We start from the raw sequence: 16802 nt of genomic DNA on the forward strand, positions 1-16802 counted from the left end.
GTCTTTCTTGTTCACAGCTCAGTCTCCAGCATGTACCAAAAATAAAATGAAATAAAATAAAAAATAAAATAAAATGAAATAAAATAAAAAATAATAAAATAAAATAATGAAATAATAAAAATAAAAAAATAAAATGCAGATTTGGTCACACGGCCCAAACTCGATACGTTTTTCTTGAATAATAAGTGAATTCAAGCACCCCGAAAGTCTTTCTAACGGTTTACTTTGAATATTACTGGATCAGGTAGACAAACACAGCGAAGACATAGAGAGCGCCGACTGTCCACCAGGCAGAGCACGGGACATTTTACGTGTGCTAGCTGCCCCTCCTCCCTGGCCTGATGAAGCAGACCCTTTCTTTTCTTTTTTTCCTTTTTCTTGTCGAGTACAGTTGACACATGTTAAATGTATTCGTTTCTTTTTTTTTTTTTTTAATTTTTTTTTTTCAACATTTATTTATTTTTGGGACAGAGCACGAACGGGGGAGGGGCAGAGAGAGAGGGAGACACAGAATCGGAAACAGGCTCCAGGCTCCGAGCCATCAGCCCAGAGCCCGACGCGGGGCTCACACGGACCGCGAGATCGTGACCTGGCTGAAGTCGGACGCTTAACCGACTGCGCCACCCAGGCGCCCCAAATGTATTCGTTTCAAGTGCAGCACAGTGACTCGGCCACTTGATAGGTGCCGCCATGGTCACCACAAACGCGGCTTCCATGTACAGTAGATACTATTATTAATTCAGTTTTATGGAGGTGGAAACTGAGGTACAGACCGGTTGGTGACTCGCCAGAGATCCACGGCTGGCAAGTGGTTGGGTTGGGATTTCAGTCCGTGCGGTCTGACGCCGGCGTTGGCTCAGCTTCACCAATCCCGTCCTGCCTCGCGGTACAAAGTACAGGTGTAGAGGGTAGTGATCGGTCATGAACTTCACGGGTGTATTCGCATGCATGTATCCAAAAGCACGCATTGTTTCCTTCAGTTGAACAGTCGTTCATTGTTTCCTGCAAGGAGTGGGAGGAAAAATGCTTTCTGGGTTTATCGGTCCTGTAACAGGCCGCAAAATGGGACTTAGATCCCGTAATTCAACCACAACAAAGTAAACACCGAAACTACGAGGGGGAAAGGCAACCATGTCGGAATGGAAAGGGGGTGTAAGGACACGTTCGGAAGAGATGAAAAATTACAAGGTGGTGACGGGTGTAGCTGTGAGAGTCTGCCGTTGTGAACGAGGTGGGCAATTTTGTGGGAAAATGTAAATGACTAGGATTGACCCAAGGAGGAGGGGGGCCTTTCCTGTAGGAAACACTCACCCCACGCCTGCTTGTTTTCACCTAGACATGGGGGGCAGGCCTCCGCGAAGCCGGGGCGCGGGCGCGCTCACCTTGCAGATACGATGCCGCGTGCTTTGAGTCCTGGGCAGCTGGAGCAGGCCGAGGGACGGGGCTGGGATGGAAACAGATCCTCGAGCCCACCCCCCCCCCCGAGTCTTACCGCCACAGCCCCCCCCCCTTCCCTTCTTCTCCCGCCCACGCTGTGGGCGGAAGTCCTGGATCCCAGGGCGTTTGACGAAGGAAGCCCGAGGAAGGCAGAACAGCGTGGACAGCAGAGGAGACCCAGGCTCACGTCCCTCCCGGGGTCCGGCACGTGCGGCGTCAGGCTCGCGGCGCGCGCGCCCCTCGACCGGCCCCGGGGTCGCCGCGCCCACGCCCGGGGGCCCCCACCCGGCTGGGGCGGAGCAGGCGGTCGGGGTGCGGGCGGGGCGGCGGGCGCCTCTGCCCGCCCCCGCCGCCCCCGCGGTGCTCGCTCCTCCCCGGCGCCCACGCCCACACGGCCGCGCTCGGGGCGCGGGCGGGCGGCCGCGCTCGCCAGCCAGCCGGCGGGGCCCCGGGACGGCGCGCAGGGCCGGGCTGCGCAGGAGACCCGCAAACCAGAGCTGGGCGAGACCGTCGTCTTCCGCGCCTCCTCCTTTCTCTTTAAAGAAACTGCCGTGTTCCCGCTTGAACTGGGAGAAGCGAGGGGTGACGCAGAGGCTTTACTGACGAACCTTGAAGTTCCGGGCAAGTCATTCTACAGGACCCGCGGGGCCCGGCGTGAACCCAGCGCCCGCGCGGGTCAGCCCGGCAGCGCCCTTCGGTAAGCGGCCCGAAGCCAAGCCGAGGGCCCCTGACTTTGCTTCTGGAGCAGTGACGCTACCGGTGGCCTGCACTCAGGTGGCCTCGTTTGGTGAGCACCCCCAGCAGGTAAGCGCACCCGCAGGGGTCTCCGGTGGCTCACTGTGCGAGAGGGATCTTGCGCTCCCCAAAAGTCAGCCCACGCTGTTGAGCCGCAGGCAGGAGTGGGAGGCTGGAGGGGGGAAGTCTGGTTTTATCACAGGAAACTGTGGGAGAAGGGTGTGGAACACGGGTTTACATTTTTCATTTTTGCATTGACGCGTGGGGGTGAGGTGCGCAGGGGCCTGGATTTTTGTAGGAGAGGGTTGCGGAGCGGGGCTGGGTGATAGGCGTCTGGATTTCTGCAGACCCTGAAGGGGGAGCAAAGCTTACATGTTTGCAGAAACCTCTGAGGATCGACAGGGTGGTGAGAGGTTGTGAGTTTGAAGGTGAGCATTTCAGAGCAGGGATGGAGACGCACTTACCGCGCAGGGCCTTCTGGAAGCTGCGCACAGAGCCGGCGGCGTGGAGCGCGCCCCGCCGGCGTCCAGCACCTCGGACAGCGCCGGGCAGCGCGCAGAGCCCGGGCCGTCGCCCCCACCCTTGGCGGGGCGGAAACGCTAACGCGGAGCTCTGCGTCGGATCCGCCTCTAACTGCTTTCCGTGGCTGCAGAAGGAAGAGGCGGGGTACACAATATCCCCAAGCTGCCGCGAATGCTATGGCCGAGCGCGGTGGCCTCCTGGATTTTGAAAGGCGCACCCAAACTCCTTCAAGATCTAACATTATGGAGCGCTCACCTGGGCCAAGGCCCTGTGCTAAGCGCCCCACCTGCGTTCTGCGGTTGTGACGCGCGCCGCGGGCTTGTGTGCCATTATCCGTGTGCTGCGGATCAGAAAATGGGAGCACAGGAGGCCAAGTAAACCCGTCCGAGTCTGTACGACCACTTGGTGGTGTGGCTGCGCCCGTAAACCGCACGCCAGGTGGCGGTAGTGGGGAGGTGTGCCTGAGCCGGCAGAATGTCCTCCGCGAAGGCGCCTAACTTGGGTTCAGAGGAGCCAAGAGTTCGAAGCCAAGCTGCAGCTTACAAACATTCGCGCTTGGGCAAGATCGCACAACCTGTCTGTGCGGCAGGCTCTGTATCTGTAAGGTGAAGATCATAATGCTTCCCTTGCAAACGTGTGGGGGAGGGTGGTCAAAGAGATCTGTATGTGGGAAAACTCAGCAAACGGCCCATCGCGGTTGGGGGGCGGAGGACAGAAATGGGGAGCAGGTGGTTGGAAGAGGGAGAGGTTGGGTGATGAATGGCAGAGGCCCTGGGGTGCGGGCCGAGTACCCCAGATCAGGGCTCAGAGGTAGGATCCTGGATGAGTTTAATGCAACATGATAATCCTTTAAATATCTATAGGACTTTGAAGAGTGTTTCCCTATTGCCTATATTTGACCCTTACAACAGCCTTGGAAGGCAGAGACGGAGTTCTGTGCATTGGGCAAAATGCTGCTGGCCAGCAATTGATTTCACAGCCACCTTGTAGCAGGGCTGAGCTTAGAACCCGGGTGGCCTGCTTCTCTACCATGGCCCCACCACGACCGTGCACCCTCAGAAGCTTGGATTACGGGGCAATCGTGGACCTGAAGTGCATCTAGAGAAACGCTGTCCGTGCCAGCTGGAGCCAGGTGATCAACCGAAAACATGTTCAACCATTATCTTTTATTTTGTTCCACAAAGAATTTCAAGTGATGTTTCATAAAGATACACAAGAGGTCAGGTGGACACGTATCAGAAGTAGCTGAGATTCATTAGGATATAATTGTGTGCAAACTTACGTGTGCAAACGTGGTGACAGCGGGATGCTGATCTCACTGAAACTGCCGTGAATACAGCACATCCTTCAACTGGAAAAAAAAAAAAAACACAAATTGAGAAAGTAGGGGAGAAACAAGATTAAGGCCACAGCCAGAAACAAGATGAACACAAAGCATGAATATTGTAAAGTCCTAGAAACCCTGGGCCTCTAAGTACGGTCATGTGTGTCCCCAGTTCTTTCCTTGGGAACAGGAGGTGCTCTGCAGACGTTTGCAGGTGCCGGTGGACCCTGCTCTTTTGCCTCCCTTTCCCACGGGGGTCAAATACAGGTAGACTTGGAACCAAATGCAGCAGTGCCTCAATCCTCCGATTTACCATGGTGCCAAACACGGCAAGGTCAGCTGGAAATCCGATGCCAAGGTGACTCGAGGAGGAGGAGACAAAACATGGTAGTTTATCTGCACTGAAATAATTGTGAGTCACTTTTTTTTTTAGATATGAACTTAAAAATTTTTTTCAACATTTATTTATTTTTGAGAGAGAGAGAGAGAGAGAGAGAGAGCGAGCGAGCGAGCACCAGTGGAGAAGGGGCAGAGAGGGAGACAGAATCCGAAGCAGGCTCCAGGCTCCGAGCTGTCAGCACAGAGCCCGACGCGGGGCTCGAACCCACGAACCGTGAGATCGTGACCTGAGCCGACGTCGGACGCTGAAGCCACTGAGCACCACCCCCCTCCGGCTGCCCTGTTGGTTACCTTTTTATAATGGCTTGCAGAAGCACACCCTGCTTTAAAGCTTACACAAAGGGCTTCATCTGGTAGCTCATCAGAGAGTCCTAACAAACCTGTAGAGGTAAGAAGCTAGGAGGTGATGGGGACAACACAGACACAGCATCATGACTTGTGTCGCAAGCATTTTACTTATACACCCAGTGTCATAGACCCACATACCTACAAAGACCAGGAAAGTAGCCTGAATGTATGAATTGGGTCAGTTGTAAGACTACAGAGAGTGGCAGGGCCTTTGCCAAACTGAACAATGAGTGATCCGTTTTAAAATATTCAAACTGAAACAAAACTAAAACACTATGCCAGTCAAGCCAGACGTACCTGCCCCTGTGGGCTGCACTTGGCCCCTGGCCCATTACTGGGCAGCCTTGGTCTACACTGCTCAGGCAAAAGATGTGGGGCAGCACGGGAGTGAGAGAGCTTGGGTTCAGCAAGATAAAGGACTCGATCTGTCCTGAAATTCCCCATTTCTAAATTGGGAACGACTGGACAACACGGCCCCTCGCAGCCTCGGAAATCTTAGACTTTCATGATTCTGTGGACGGTAAAATAGCCCCAGGGCTTCTGGACGAACATGGTAATCACTTCCACCCACCCGCCCCTTCCATCAGAGAAAGCATCGTTTTATTTTTTTCTGGCGTTGGTGATATTTTAGTCTTCGGTGTGTCTCTTCCAGTCCCTGTGCCTTTGGGAGGTGTGCCCACCCCATGATGGTGGGGTTGAGACAGAAAACAGCCGTGAGGAGTGACCGGGAGAAGGGGCGGGCTGGGTGGGGGACAAGAGGAGAGGAACCAGGCACATTCTGCTCATTTCTCCGTTAACTCTTCTTCTGAAACACAGGGAAGAAAAACACCCACTCGGGGGCTGCTAATTTTAAAACATGGTGCCCAGGGCAGTCAAAGTGCACGGGGTTTCAAAATTCTGGGCACATGTCAGCCCCTTTGGGTCAGAATTGCTTCCTTCTTTCCGACAGGCTGGGAAGCCCTGAAAGGCACGCGGTCTTTCGTGCATTAGGTGTTCCTGACGTTTGTCTGTGATGCACACACAGCAGGAGGTAAATGCCCAAATGCAAGTGACTTAGCTCTTGGCTGATGCCCTCATCCGATCGGTCACTATTGAATACATCTCCGGCTTCATGCTTCCTTAGCGTCCTCGCACTGCCGCTTCTGACCGTCCTCATCTCTCAGGGGCTCCCAGGTGACCTCCAGCCTCCCGCCGGACCTTCCAAGCCTGAATTCCACACACTTATTTGTTCTTAATGCCTTGCACGTGTATTGACCCTCAACATTTATATGGTGGCGAATGAATGAGCGGATGGATGGATGGATGGGTGGGCAGGTAATCCCAGTGTGTCAGTCAAGGCTTACTCTGTTATAAATAATAGAAATTAGTGCACATGTCATAAGCAGACACGAGCTAGTTCATCAACGCTTTATGGGGTTAGGAGACCCCGGGGGGCGGGGGGAGGAGTGAGGGAATGACAAGCGGAGCAAACACGAGGGGCACGGCACTGAGCCAGCCACGGCCTGCCAGCGAGCGCGGCTTGCTGGGTTGTGGGAGCGGATAATCTACCGCATCCCACCCGCAGCCTGGAATCCGCCAAGAGCAGGCTCTGGCGGAAGACAAGGAAAAGAGTTTGCCTGGCACCTACCTCCCGTTGCCACGTGCTCTCGGTCCACATACGCTCTGGAGAGGGTGAACGCGCCCACGCTTCTGTGCTGCGTGGCTTCGCCACCTGGAGGCCTCCGGGGAGACCGAGTCCCCGGTCAGCCGAGCGCAGGTGTGGGCCTGGGCCCCCCCGGCCTGACGCAGTGGGGAGGGGGCACGCCTAGAGGAGGCCACCGGGGCCAGGAGGCGAGGCGGTGGCCGAAGCCCTGAGGCGGGGAGTGGGCCCCGGGCAGAGAGTGGGTCTCGAGGCCTCGCCAGGCGGCGCGTGGCAGGCGGCAGGCGGCAGGAGAGCGAAGGGTCTGGTCCTGTCCTCACACAAGTGTTTGTTTCCTGGCGTGTGTGTCACGTAAGGAACTTCCGTTGGGAGGCCACGGTGAAGGCTGGCCGGAGGCTATACGAGGAGCAGCTCCCCGCGCACAGAGAAGGTCATTCCTGTAGATGGGCTGGGAGCAACCAGAATGCCTGGCCTCCACCCTGTTCTCTCCTCAGCAGCGGGGGTTAGGGACAAGGCCGGGCTCCGGGCAGGAGGTGGCTCCTGACCGCAAACGAAGGGAGACAGGCACCAGCTAGATGTCCCGTGCTGTCCCCTCCCTCCCCACCCCCGACCTTGAGGGACGTGGCCGGCCCCCCACGCGACACGGAGGGAGGACCCGATTGTCCACCCACATGACCTTCCCCTTTTCTCTTCCTCATCCTCCTTCCAACTACCCCGAAGCCGACGAGGGAGAGAAGACCGTGTTCCTGCCCTGGGGGTTTGGGGGGGGGGGCAGGCTCTGGGAGGGGGCTGGCCCAGGAGATTAACACACCAGGGCTCAGCACAGAAGGTGGCGAAGTATCAAGGAATCCAGGAGATGCGGTTATCAACCGTGTGTGTGTGAGTGTGTGTGTGAGTGTGTGTATGTCTGTGTGGGGGGTCTGTGAGTGTGAGTCTGTGAGAAAGAGTACCTAGTGTTGTATAGCGTTCCAGTGTATGAATACGGCACAATTTCTTTATTTTCTTCATCGCAGGATGTCTCGCTTTTGCTTTTTGTGAATAGTGCTGTCGGGAACGCTTTTGTACCTGCTTCGCTGCACAGATTTATCGGTAGTTATTGATATGAACGAACCTTCCCCAAACGAGTGGCTTAGAACCAGAACCACTTGTTTGTGCGTGTTTCTGCAGTTTGGACCAGGCTCTGGGCACGTCTGCTGCCTCGCCCGGGGTCCTGCCTGCACTTGTAACTACCAGGGGTCCGGGGCAACCTCGCCCAAACGGTCGCGGTCAGCTGGGGCTCCCTGTGTCCTCCCCGGCAGGACGGCCCATGTGTCTTTATGAGGCAGCGGGGCTCCAGGAGAGCAAACTGGAAGCTGGGAGGCCCACGGAGGCCCTGCCTCGAAAGTCACAGTCACTCCTGCCGCATCTTGTGGGTCACACGCTGACCCCTCCTCTTGATGGGCGGGGGGGCACTGGCCCCTGGCGCGTGGTGTGCACGCTGGGACGGCAGGACTTTGTGGCCGTGTTTTCCGGGCTCCCACAGACAGAACCCAGATGCGGAATTACCCGCTGGAGCGCTGGTCTCGTCCTCCCACCCACTGGGTCCCGTTGCTTGCCGTCCCTCCCCGGGCATTGCCAGGCTGGCTAATTTTAGCCATGCTAATTTGGACACCGTGCCTCCTGGTATCTCACTGGGCTTTGATTTGGTTTCGTTTGACTACCCACGAGGCCGAACACCTGTTTGTGTGCTTACTGGCCATTCGTGGTTGGGGAAGGACGTGATCTGTGGGAGGTGTTCATACAGCCTGGAGCTGAGCCGGTTGTAACTCTACTCGGCTCTCTTCCACCTTGAGTGGTTTTCCTCTCGATTAGAAAGGAAGGAACATTTGAGCCCAGCTTTGCAGGGTGGTGAATAATTGAACAGAGCGGGGTCTCTGTTAGACCTCACAGTTAGAAAGCGGCTCAGGGGGACAGCGAGCGGGGCGTTTGAGAGCCAGACGGACAGTGCGTGTGGGGCGCACAGCTCTGGGTGGACGGACAGATGGACGGCGCGTGCGGGGAGCAGGGAAGCCCTGGGTGGACAGACGGACAGACGGTGAGTGGGCGCGGGAGCCCTGGGTGGACAGACGGACAGGCGGTGCGTGCAGGCGTGGGAGCCCTGGGTGGACAGGCGGACGGATGGTGTGTGCGGGAGTCCTGGTGGCCCTGGGGGCGATGCGCCAGCACACGAAGGGCCCTCGCTGAGCGGAGACCTCGCACCCTCACTGCACGTTCCCGCTCCGTTATGTAGCGCCCGGAAATCCTGCTGCAAACGTCCAGAGCCGCACACAGACCTCGACACCCTGACCCTGTGTGCGCAGCGCCAGTGCCGAGCAGGGATGGTGGGGCCTAAGGGAAAGGCCAGCGCCCGTGTGTGCGCACGCGCACACACACACGCACACACGTACACGCTCACACTTATGTGCACACCCGCACGCACACCCCACACGTGAATGCGCACACCTGTGTGCACACCCGCACACACACAGACCCGTAGGAGGCTGAAGACGGAAGCACGGGGAGACAGAGACTCGCGACGGTGGTCACGTTGCTGCAGAAGATCTCGCGGGAACACCCACAACAGCAACGAGATCACACCGAGACACGGCGGTTGGAGGCAGAGAGACGAGCTGGGTCGTCCGCCGTCGTGGCTTCGGAAGAGAGCGACGTCGAGGCGTGCGTACGCGTGTGCGTGTACGGGAGAGTGCGGTTTGGGCCTTCTAAACAAACAGCAAGTGTCTGTGAGCGTATGAAACGCTTGTGAGGGGTGTGAATCCCTCTCTCACGTTCGGCCAAGCCAGGCTCTGACTTCCGGGCCGGTGGACGTTGTGAACCGCTGGCCGCCGCTCGCGGCAGTGGCGTCGGGAAGCCGTGGTGCCCACCGGGCGACGAGGAACCCTGGGAACGGCGGCCCCTCCTCGGCAGGAGGGACGGGAGTCCGCGTGGAGGGGCTGTGCCGGCAGACGCCTGGGCCAGGGAGGGGGCCCGCCTGTCCGAATGAATTCGGGGAAGGCTCTCCGGCAACACCCGGCCTGGAGGCTCCGGGTGCGGGAACCGGGCGGCGGCCGCGGGGAGGACGAAAGCGGAAAAGCCTTCGGAGGCCGCAGACTCACCCCGGCGGAGGAGGCTGCAGCCTGAGCTTTGTGCCCTGTGACGCCTGCGAGCAACGTGCGGTCCCGTCCGCCCTCCGCCTCGTACCTGCCCACGGGAAGGCCGGTATTTGGCGTTATTCTGGAAGACTAGGGGGAGGAGGGGAGGGTTGTGACATCAGGGCTGCCGCGAGGTTGAGTTTGCTTTGCGATGATTCTCTCTCTGCTTGCTCCCCGATCGCGATAGTAACCCGTGTTTCTGGTGGATTCCCTCCCGGCCTTTCGGATGCCCGCCTGGGAGAACAGCGCATCCGCTATCTACGAGGTGACCCATGGGGTGTGACTCGCTGCCCGATGTCGGCGCTGCGGCAGTGACCCGGGGGGACACACACCTTCCCTCGTGGGACGCAGGTGCCCGTGGGCATGGAGCGGAGTTTCCTAAGCGGCATTTGAGGTGAGTGTGGGGCGGGCAGCCCCCGCGTGTGCGATCGCTTGCCGGGTTCATGTCAGCTGCTGTCCTGCGTGGATGTTTTCTGTCCGCTCTTCCGTAACCCCCAGCGTGGCTTCACCAGGCGGCCGCCACCGTCCCTCCCACCACATCACAGATGAAGAGACGGACGCAGGCGAGCTGGACGATGCGGCCGAGGTGGCCTCACCCGGGATCAGGCGGGGACAGGACTGCATCCAGCCCCGTGACAGCCGCACCATCAGCACCCGGGCCCCTCCAGAACGCACGCCATGCTTCTCTCTTCTTCCCTCGCTAGGTCTGGTCGCCGCGGTGGCTCGGAGGCGCGGAGGCCAGCGCGATGGAGGAGGACACTGAACTGAGAACCGACGGAAACTCACTCTTAAAGGCTGTGTGGCTGGGGAGGCTCAGGCTGACCAGACTCCTCCTGGAAGGGGGCGCTTACATCAACGAGAGCAATGACAAAGGCGAGACGGCTCTCATGGTGGCCTGCATCACCAAGCACGTGGACCACCAGAGCATCAGCAAGTCCAAGATGGTCAAGTACCTGCTGGACAACAGGGCGGACCCCAATATCCAGGACAAGTCTGGCAAGACGGCCCTCATCCACGCCTGCATCAGGAGGGCCGGAGGAGAGGTGGTCTCCCTGCTCCTGGAGAACGGCGCGGACCCCAGCCTCGAGGACCGCACGGGGGCTTCGGCTCTGGTTTACGCAATACACGCGGATGACAAAGACGCCCTGAGACATCTCCTCGACGCCTGCAAAGCCAAAGGGAAGGAGGTGATTATCATCACCACAGATAAATCATCAGCGGGCGCCCAAACCGCCAAACGGTACCTTAACGTCCCTCCGTCACCCAAAGTGGAAGACAGACGGTCACCTCCACTGTGCGCGTCTCCCTCGGACGTCGAACTGAAGGCTCCGGGCCTGGGCGCTCTGCCCAGCGAGCGGGAGGACGGCTTCTTCAGCGTCCAAACGGGGCATCCGAGTGGTTGCCACACCGCCAAGGCTCTCAACGAGCCTGGGTCACCCACCAGGAAGGTTGGGAACCTCAAGAGAGCTCGCCTGCCCCAGCTGAAGAGGCTCCAGTCCGAACCCTGGGGCCTGATTGCGCCGTCCGTGCTGGCTGCTAACGTGCGTCAGGACGACGCCCACGGCGTGGGCACAGACAGCGAGGTCATCAAGAGCATTAGCGACGTGTCCTTCCCCAAAAGGGGGCCGCTCTCCAGAGCCAGCAGTATCGACGGCAAAGACCCCGCCCTGTTCCCCACATTCACAGAGCAGATCCTGAAGATCCCAGCCTCGCCGGCACCCGCATCCTGGAAGGCCGCCTACGACAAGGGCCAGGCGTCCCACCCTCGTGTGGCCAGAAGGGGGACTCTCCCTGTGGAGCAGGAGAAGCCTGGAGTCAGTCCAGCAGTGTCCCGCAAGCGGCTGGAAAATGACCCGTACGATTTCGATCTGCAGCCAGGGGCCGACCAGCTCAATCCCGTCTCCCTGGAGTCGGGCAAAGGGCCCCTCGAGAGGAAGAGGCCGAACGGCTCCCACGTGGCTCTCCTCCACGGCTCCCGCGAGTCCCTGGACGCGGCGCCCAGCACCTCCCCCAGCTCGGCGCGCCCCAGGCCACCGCCTCTTCTGGAAAGGCGAGGTTCTGGGACTCTGCTGCTGGACCGCATCTCGCACACCAGGCCCGGCTTCCTTCCGCCTTTAAACGTAAATCTGAACCCACCCATCCCGGATATCAGGCCCGGCGGCAAACCTTCTTCTCCGCTTGCCAGCGGCCTAAAATCCATGCTGCCCGTGGCTCCCAGCTCACCGAAGAGAGCTGACTCGAGGAGTCAAAAGAAACTACTCCGGAGGCACTCCATGCAGGTCGAGCATGTGAAACAGCTGTCTGGCTTTGAGGAGATCATGGCCTAGACACTTCCAGAGGGTCTCCACGTACCCGACGACAGGCACCGTAATCCGGACCAACACAGCCGCGTGGGCCCTCTTCCTCCCGCCCGTCCCCCTGTGCTGCTGTGCGGCCCGCCTCACAGGGTACGGAACAAGGCCCCGCTTCCCTTCTGAAATGATCGTGGGTTGTTACGGGTTTGCTTGGAAAGGGCTCAGGCTAATTGGGTTCTGGGGATGAGGTTACCGAAAATAAATTTCTCCGAGGGAAGAAAACCTTCGGGGTTTGAGAGTAACGCAGGTGGTACGGCGATCTAGGCCCCTGACCTCAGTTCCTTTCCACCAGACAAACTAGAATTTAGATCCCAGGACGGCAGTGGAAGCATGCCCTTAGTACTAAATCTATAAAGTGCCTACAAAGGAAATGAGGCTTTAGAATTTGTCATGTGTGCAAAAGCTCGAAACTGGCCCCTGAGATCTGGCAAGCTGCGTGTTGTGTGTCAGCCCAAGGTGGAGAAGGGGGGACAGAGCCCCCATCAGAAGCACCAGAAGGCGGGGAGGGGGGGAGGCCCCCCCCCCCCATCACGGGGGCTCTGGCTGCCTGTCACCGGGTCATGGGGCAGTGTCCTGCTCGGCACGGTCACGGTCTTCCCAAACCCCCCTGTCACACTGTGTTCACGTGCTCATCTGGATGTGCTATGAGTCCCCAGATGCAACTACACGTCCCCCAAATTCCGATGTGCCGTCGTCATCGGTGCGTCAGATGTGAAGTCGGCCTCATCCGCCTGCCCTGACATGAGCCGTGCCAAAATCTTGGGAAGACACAGCCAGGGTCTGGTAATTAATTTGGAGGTAAATGTGATTCGGTTTCCAGAATAGACCTGTTTCTTGCCTGTTCTTCTGAAAAGTCGGTGACAACCCCCCACCCACCCAAAGCCAGAACGATACGTAGCGCTGGGCCGCGCACACGCGGAAAGCACAAGTGGGAGGTTCTCAGGCTGGAGGGAGTGGCGGGGAGTGGATCGGGTGTTGTAGCCCGAAAACTTCCGGGGGTGCAGACTGGCGTCTCCCCTGCTCTTGTCCGGGTAACTCCAGAGAAATCCGGTTTCTGCGAATTATCTGAAGTGTCTACGTGGCGGGAGGTTTGTAGAGATAAGCCGGGTGACGCTTTCCAGCCGTTGCACAAACCCAGGAAGGGAAGCAGAGACTTAGCACGCTTGGTGTGACGGGGCCACATTTCAGATGACGGGCCTGGTCGTTTTCCCGTTCATTTTTCCCTCCTGCTGCTCAGATTCGTGTGCTCTCTGGTTGGAAGAACGTGGTCCCTGGGGGTCGCCTCCCGTGGAGGAAGGAGTAGAGGCTCTGAGGTCTGGGTTTGCAACTCTGTTCCGTCATTTCCCAGCTTGGGGACTTCGGCTTTTCTAAGCCTCCACTCGGTTGTCTGCAAAATGGGCTGTGCCGCACCCGGGGCGAGGAGGGGTCGCCCGGTCTCCCGGTCTCCCGCACATCTCCAGGCCTCTGAGGCTTCAGAATCTACAAGTCATACGTAATACCCCACACAGAACGCAGTCAAGTCCAGCTGAAAAGTTCAAGTGTCTCCTTGAGCTCCTCCGTGGTTCCGTAGTCCTGAGCCCCAAGTACACTCGTAAAGTAAATTCTGCCGCATCCGCTTCTCACACGATAGCGTCTCTGCGACGACACTTGCTAGACCCTTACCGGGGCATCCCGAACAAAAGTGCTGACGACCAACGATGCTCACAGAGAAGCCAAATGTTCATTTTTTGATGCTTCCTCCAGGGCGGGCCCGTGCCCAGCCTGGGCACCACTGACACTTTACGCTGGGTCGTTCTGTGCCGTGGGGGCTGTCCTGGTCCACCCGCTAGATGCCAGCAGCATCCTCCCCCGAATTGCGACAACCAGAAACGGCTCCAGACAAGGTCAGACCGCTGGGGGGCGCCATCACCTCGGCTGATCACCGCCGCTCCAGGAGAAGGCGGTGCCAGAACAAGTCAAAACCCACGAAGCCGCACGCGGTCTGGCTGGCTCGGCCCTGCCCCTCACTCGAAGCCGTTCGAACTGTGCTTCTGTAGGACGACTGTGGTCGGGCTCTCAGGATTCCCGGCAAACACAAACGGAAGTGCCCGTGGCCCTGTGCTCCTTGCAGGGAGGGAAGAAAAGCTCGTAAACTCGCGCAAACCGAGGGCTCGCGGACTTGGTTTAGTGTGGACAATCCGTGTTCTTTCCAGGGCCCTTTAGTCTCGAATGGTTCCTACCAAAGGCACACGATGAGCGGCAGAGAAACAACCCTCCGAAGCATTACAGAGAGAACCGTACAGACAACCGCTGTTGTCAGCACATCACGCACGCACACACACACGTGTGTGCACACGCACGTGCGGCCAGTGCTCTCCAAGCGTCGTTCGTGCTGGTGAAAGCCCTGCATCTAACTGTGGGGGAGCAGCGCTGCACACGAGCATTTGTCTGAACCTTCAGCCAAGACCGGAAAGCCCGATTCATCCTGGTAGCGAGCACGGCACATCCATAGCGATGAGCTCAGGTGAAACGCGAAACGTGGTAGCTACTCAGCCGGAGCGACCTGTCCGTCCCCGGATGCCTGTGGCAGGCGCTGTCACGGCACTCCCCGCCTGCATCGGTCACTTGTGCCCCTCCCCTTGGCCTTCCTCTAGACAGTCACCGGATCGTCCCTGTCTCATCCCTGTTTGACGATGCAGTAGCTGAATTAGGCCGTTCCAACCTGGTGTGCCCACCACAACGCTTTATCCTGGTTCGTGCATAAGTAGGCGATTTTGTCCAGGTTAACAAACCTCACAACGATGCTTCTTAAAAGCATATTTTAGATTCAAATGTGCTTCGTAGGTCGGAGATTAGCTTTTCTTTTCGGGATCCTGGCGTCACTACAGAATTTCGCTGCCATCTGTGGTTTTAACAACCCATCCACTTGAGACCTTCCGGAACGTTTATCAAAATATGGGACACGAGTCTAAAGTTTAAAGTCTGGGACTTCGGTTTAATTTCCAGACGCTGCAAAGCCGGTTTTTGTTTTACTTGTTTGTTTGAATCATTGTCAATTCTCTTAGAATTTCATCCAGTGAACGGTATCCTGCAAAACGCAGGCTGTGTCTGACCGTCTGCCTCTGTGTTGGTGCTTTGGACGTATCCCTGTTGCTTGAGCTCGTTCTCTACGGCGTTCTACTCTAGCCTCAAGCCGACGACGTGCTCAAAGATGTATCAAAATCCATGTATCGGAACTGTTAGGCATTTCTAACACGTCAATAAAAGATACTCTGCAATCGTTCAATAGCATTTTCCGTTTTTCTGTAGTGAAATCTCAGCGATAAATATTACCTTTTCCTTACGACAGGGTTGACGTGACCGCCCCATAACGTCTACCTTAGCAGACACCCAATATTTTACACACTCATCATTTTGAAAATTAATTTTTGCTCACACAAAAGTGTAAGTGAAGTGTTGGAGTTTCGCTCTCAGTTAGAAAGGGGCAAAGGATGAGAGGGGCGTTTCCCCTGGGAGAGCTGGGCTTCCTTCCTCTGGCCTCACTGCTCGGGCCTCCCCTGGGGCTGTCTGACACACGCCACCTGTGGGGACTTAGCAGTCGCTGGGCTGGCCCTGCTGGGGCCCTGCTTCTAGTGTCGGCGAGTGTTACACAAGGTCCTGCTCCGGGGCAGAGCGGAAGAATCCAACGGACTAGCCCTTGTCCCTTAAAGTCCAGAGTTCTGCGATTCGAATTTCATCCACACTCCCTGACTCTCCGGACAGTTCCACCCTTACCTCTGGGACCTCCCCTAGACGGTTGAAAGAAATTGTGTCAACAAAAATACAAAAAAGGACTGGCTTCGGGATGTCCCTTCCCCACTTCTATCTTCAGGAAAAGCAGGCCCACGAGTTTCCGAATCCTTTGAGGAGAGATTACGAGGGACCCTGCGGGGGGAGGAGGAGTGATGGGGGGGTAAGGCCACAGTGGCCCACCTGGAGTGGGGGGAGGCGCATTCCCAGGATTGATAAAAGGCTTGGAAGTTTGGGGTCCCTTGAGCGGACCTCGCCCCCTTCCAGAACAAAACGGTAGAGGGGAGTGGTCCGTGGTGCGTCCTGCGAGGCCGGGCGGGGGCCGGGTGGGGTCAGGCTGGGCAGGGGGCATCTGAGCCACTGGCCCTGCAGGAACCCTGCAGCTCAGACAGCACATGTATCCGCGTGGCCAGTGAGCCTGTGGATGACAGAGCCCGGGGACCGGAACTCCGTGCAGCATCGAAGGCCTACAGGAGACGGGCGCGGGGAGCTCCCCTGGGACGACATGGGCACTCGTACCGTCTTTGTTAAGTGGGGGGGAGGGGAGCAGATCACTCTTAACTAGATTTAGAAGAGTAAAGGAGCGAGACGTTTCTCACACCCAAGGGTGTTCTAGAGCCCACAGCATGCACTGTGCAAAGGACAGAAGCGTCACCCATGGCATTTGCCCCCGGGGAGGTCGTCAGGGTAAGCAACAGACCTCAAGGAATGAAAGGGGGTAATGCTTGACAGCTATGATGATACCAGAGCAGGTCAACGCAGGGAAAAGTGTCGGACGCTTCTCACCGGGCATCCTCAGCCGAAGGTGGTTCTGTGATCCAATTTCCTGGACTGATCGTGGACAGGGGGTTTTGACATCACAGAGTAAAAAACGTAATGCGGTTCACAGAACAGGGTGAGCGTGATGTGTCAGGACTGGGGAGGAGGAGGATGGGAGGGGGGAGAGGTGATGGGGGGACAGAAGGTGGCACACAGGCCCTGCAGGTGTGGACCAGCCCAAAGAAACAGCCGCGGAACACGACACCCCCCCTCCCCCGCCCCAGACCTCCGTTCTGGATCCTCTGCCTCATCCGGGATGACGGACCCAGAATCATAGACATCCCTGATCC

General features: G+C 57.8%; 1 protein-coding gene across 1 annotated transcript; it reads left to right on the forward strand.

Moving 5' to 3' along the window:
- The first annotated feature begins 1902 nt into the window (after positions 1 to 1902).
- On the forward strand, positions 1903 to 15187 carry ANKRD34C (ankyrin repeat domain 34C). Its single transcript, XM_030317199.1, has 3 exons — positions 1903 to 2241; positions 9759 to 9965; positions 10276 to 15187. Exon 3 carries the CDS (start codon positions 10318 to 10320, stop codon positions 11896 to 11898), a length of 1581 nt encoding a protein of 526 aa, XP_030173059.1. The 5' UTR covers positions 1903 to 2241; positions 9759 to 9965; positions 10276 to 10317; the 3' UTR covers positions 11899 to 15187.
- Positions 15188 to 16802: the final 1615 nt, after the last annotated feature.

The sequence above is a fragment of the Lynx canadensis genome, chromosome B3 (assembly GCF_007474595.2).
Source record: "Lynx canadensis isolate LIC74 chromosome B3, mLynCan4.pri.v2, whole genome shotgun sequence".
Lineage (NCBI taxonomy): Eukaryota > Metazoa > Chordata > Mammalia > Carnivora > Felidae > Lynx > Lynx canadensis.

Excerpts from the sequence above, each read along its gene's own strand:
- ANKRD34C (XM_030317199.1), top strand. The coding sequence starts at position 10,318 with ATGGAGGAGGACACTGAACTGAGAACCGACGGAAACTCACTCTTAAAG.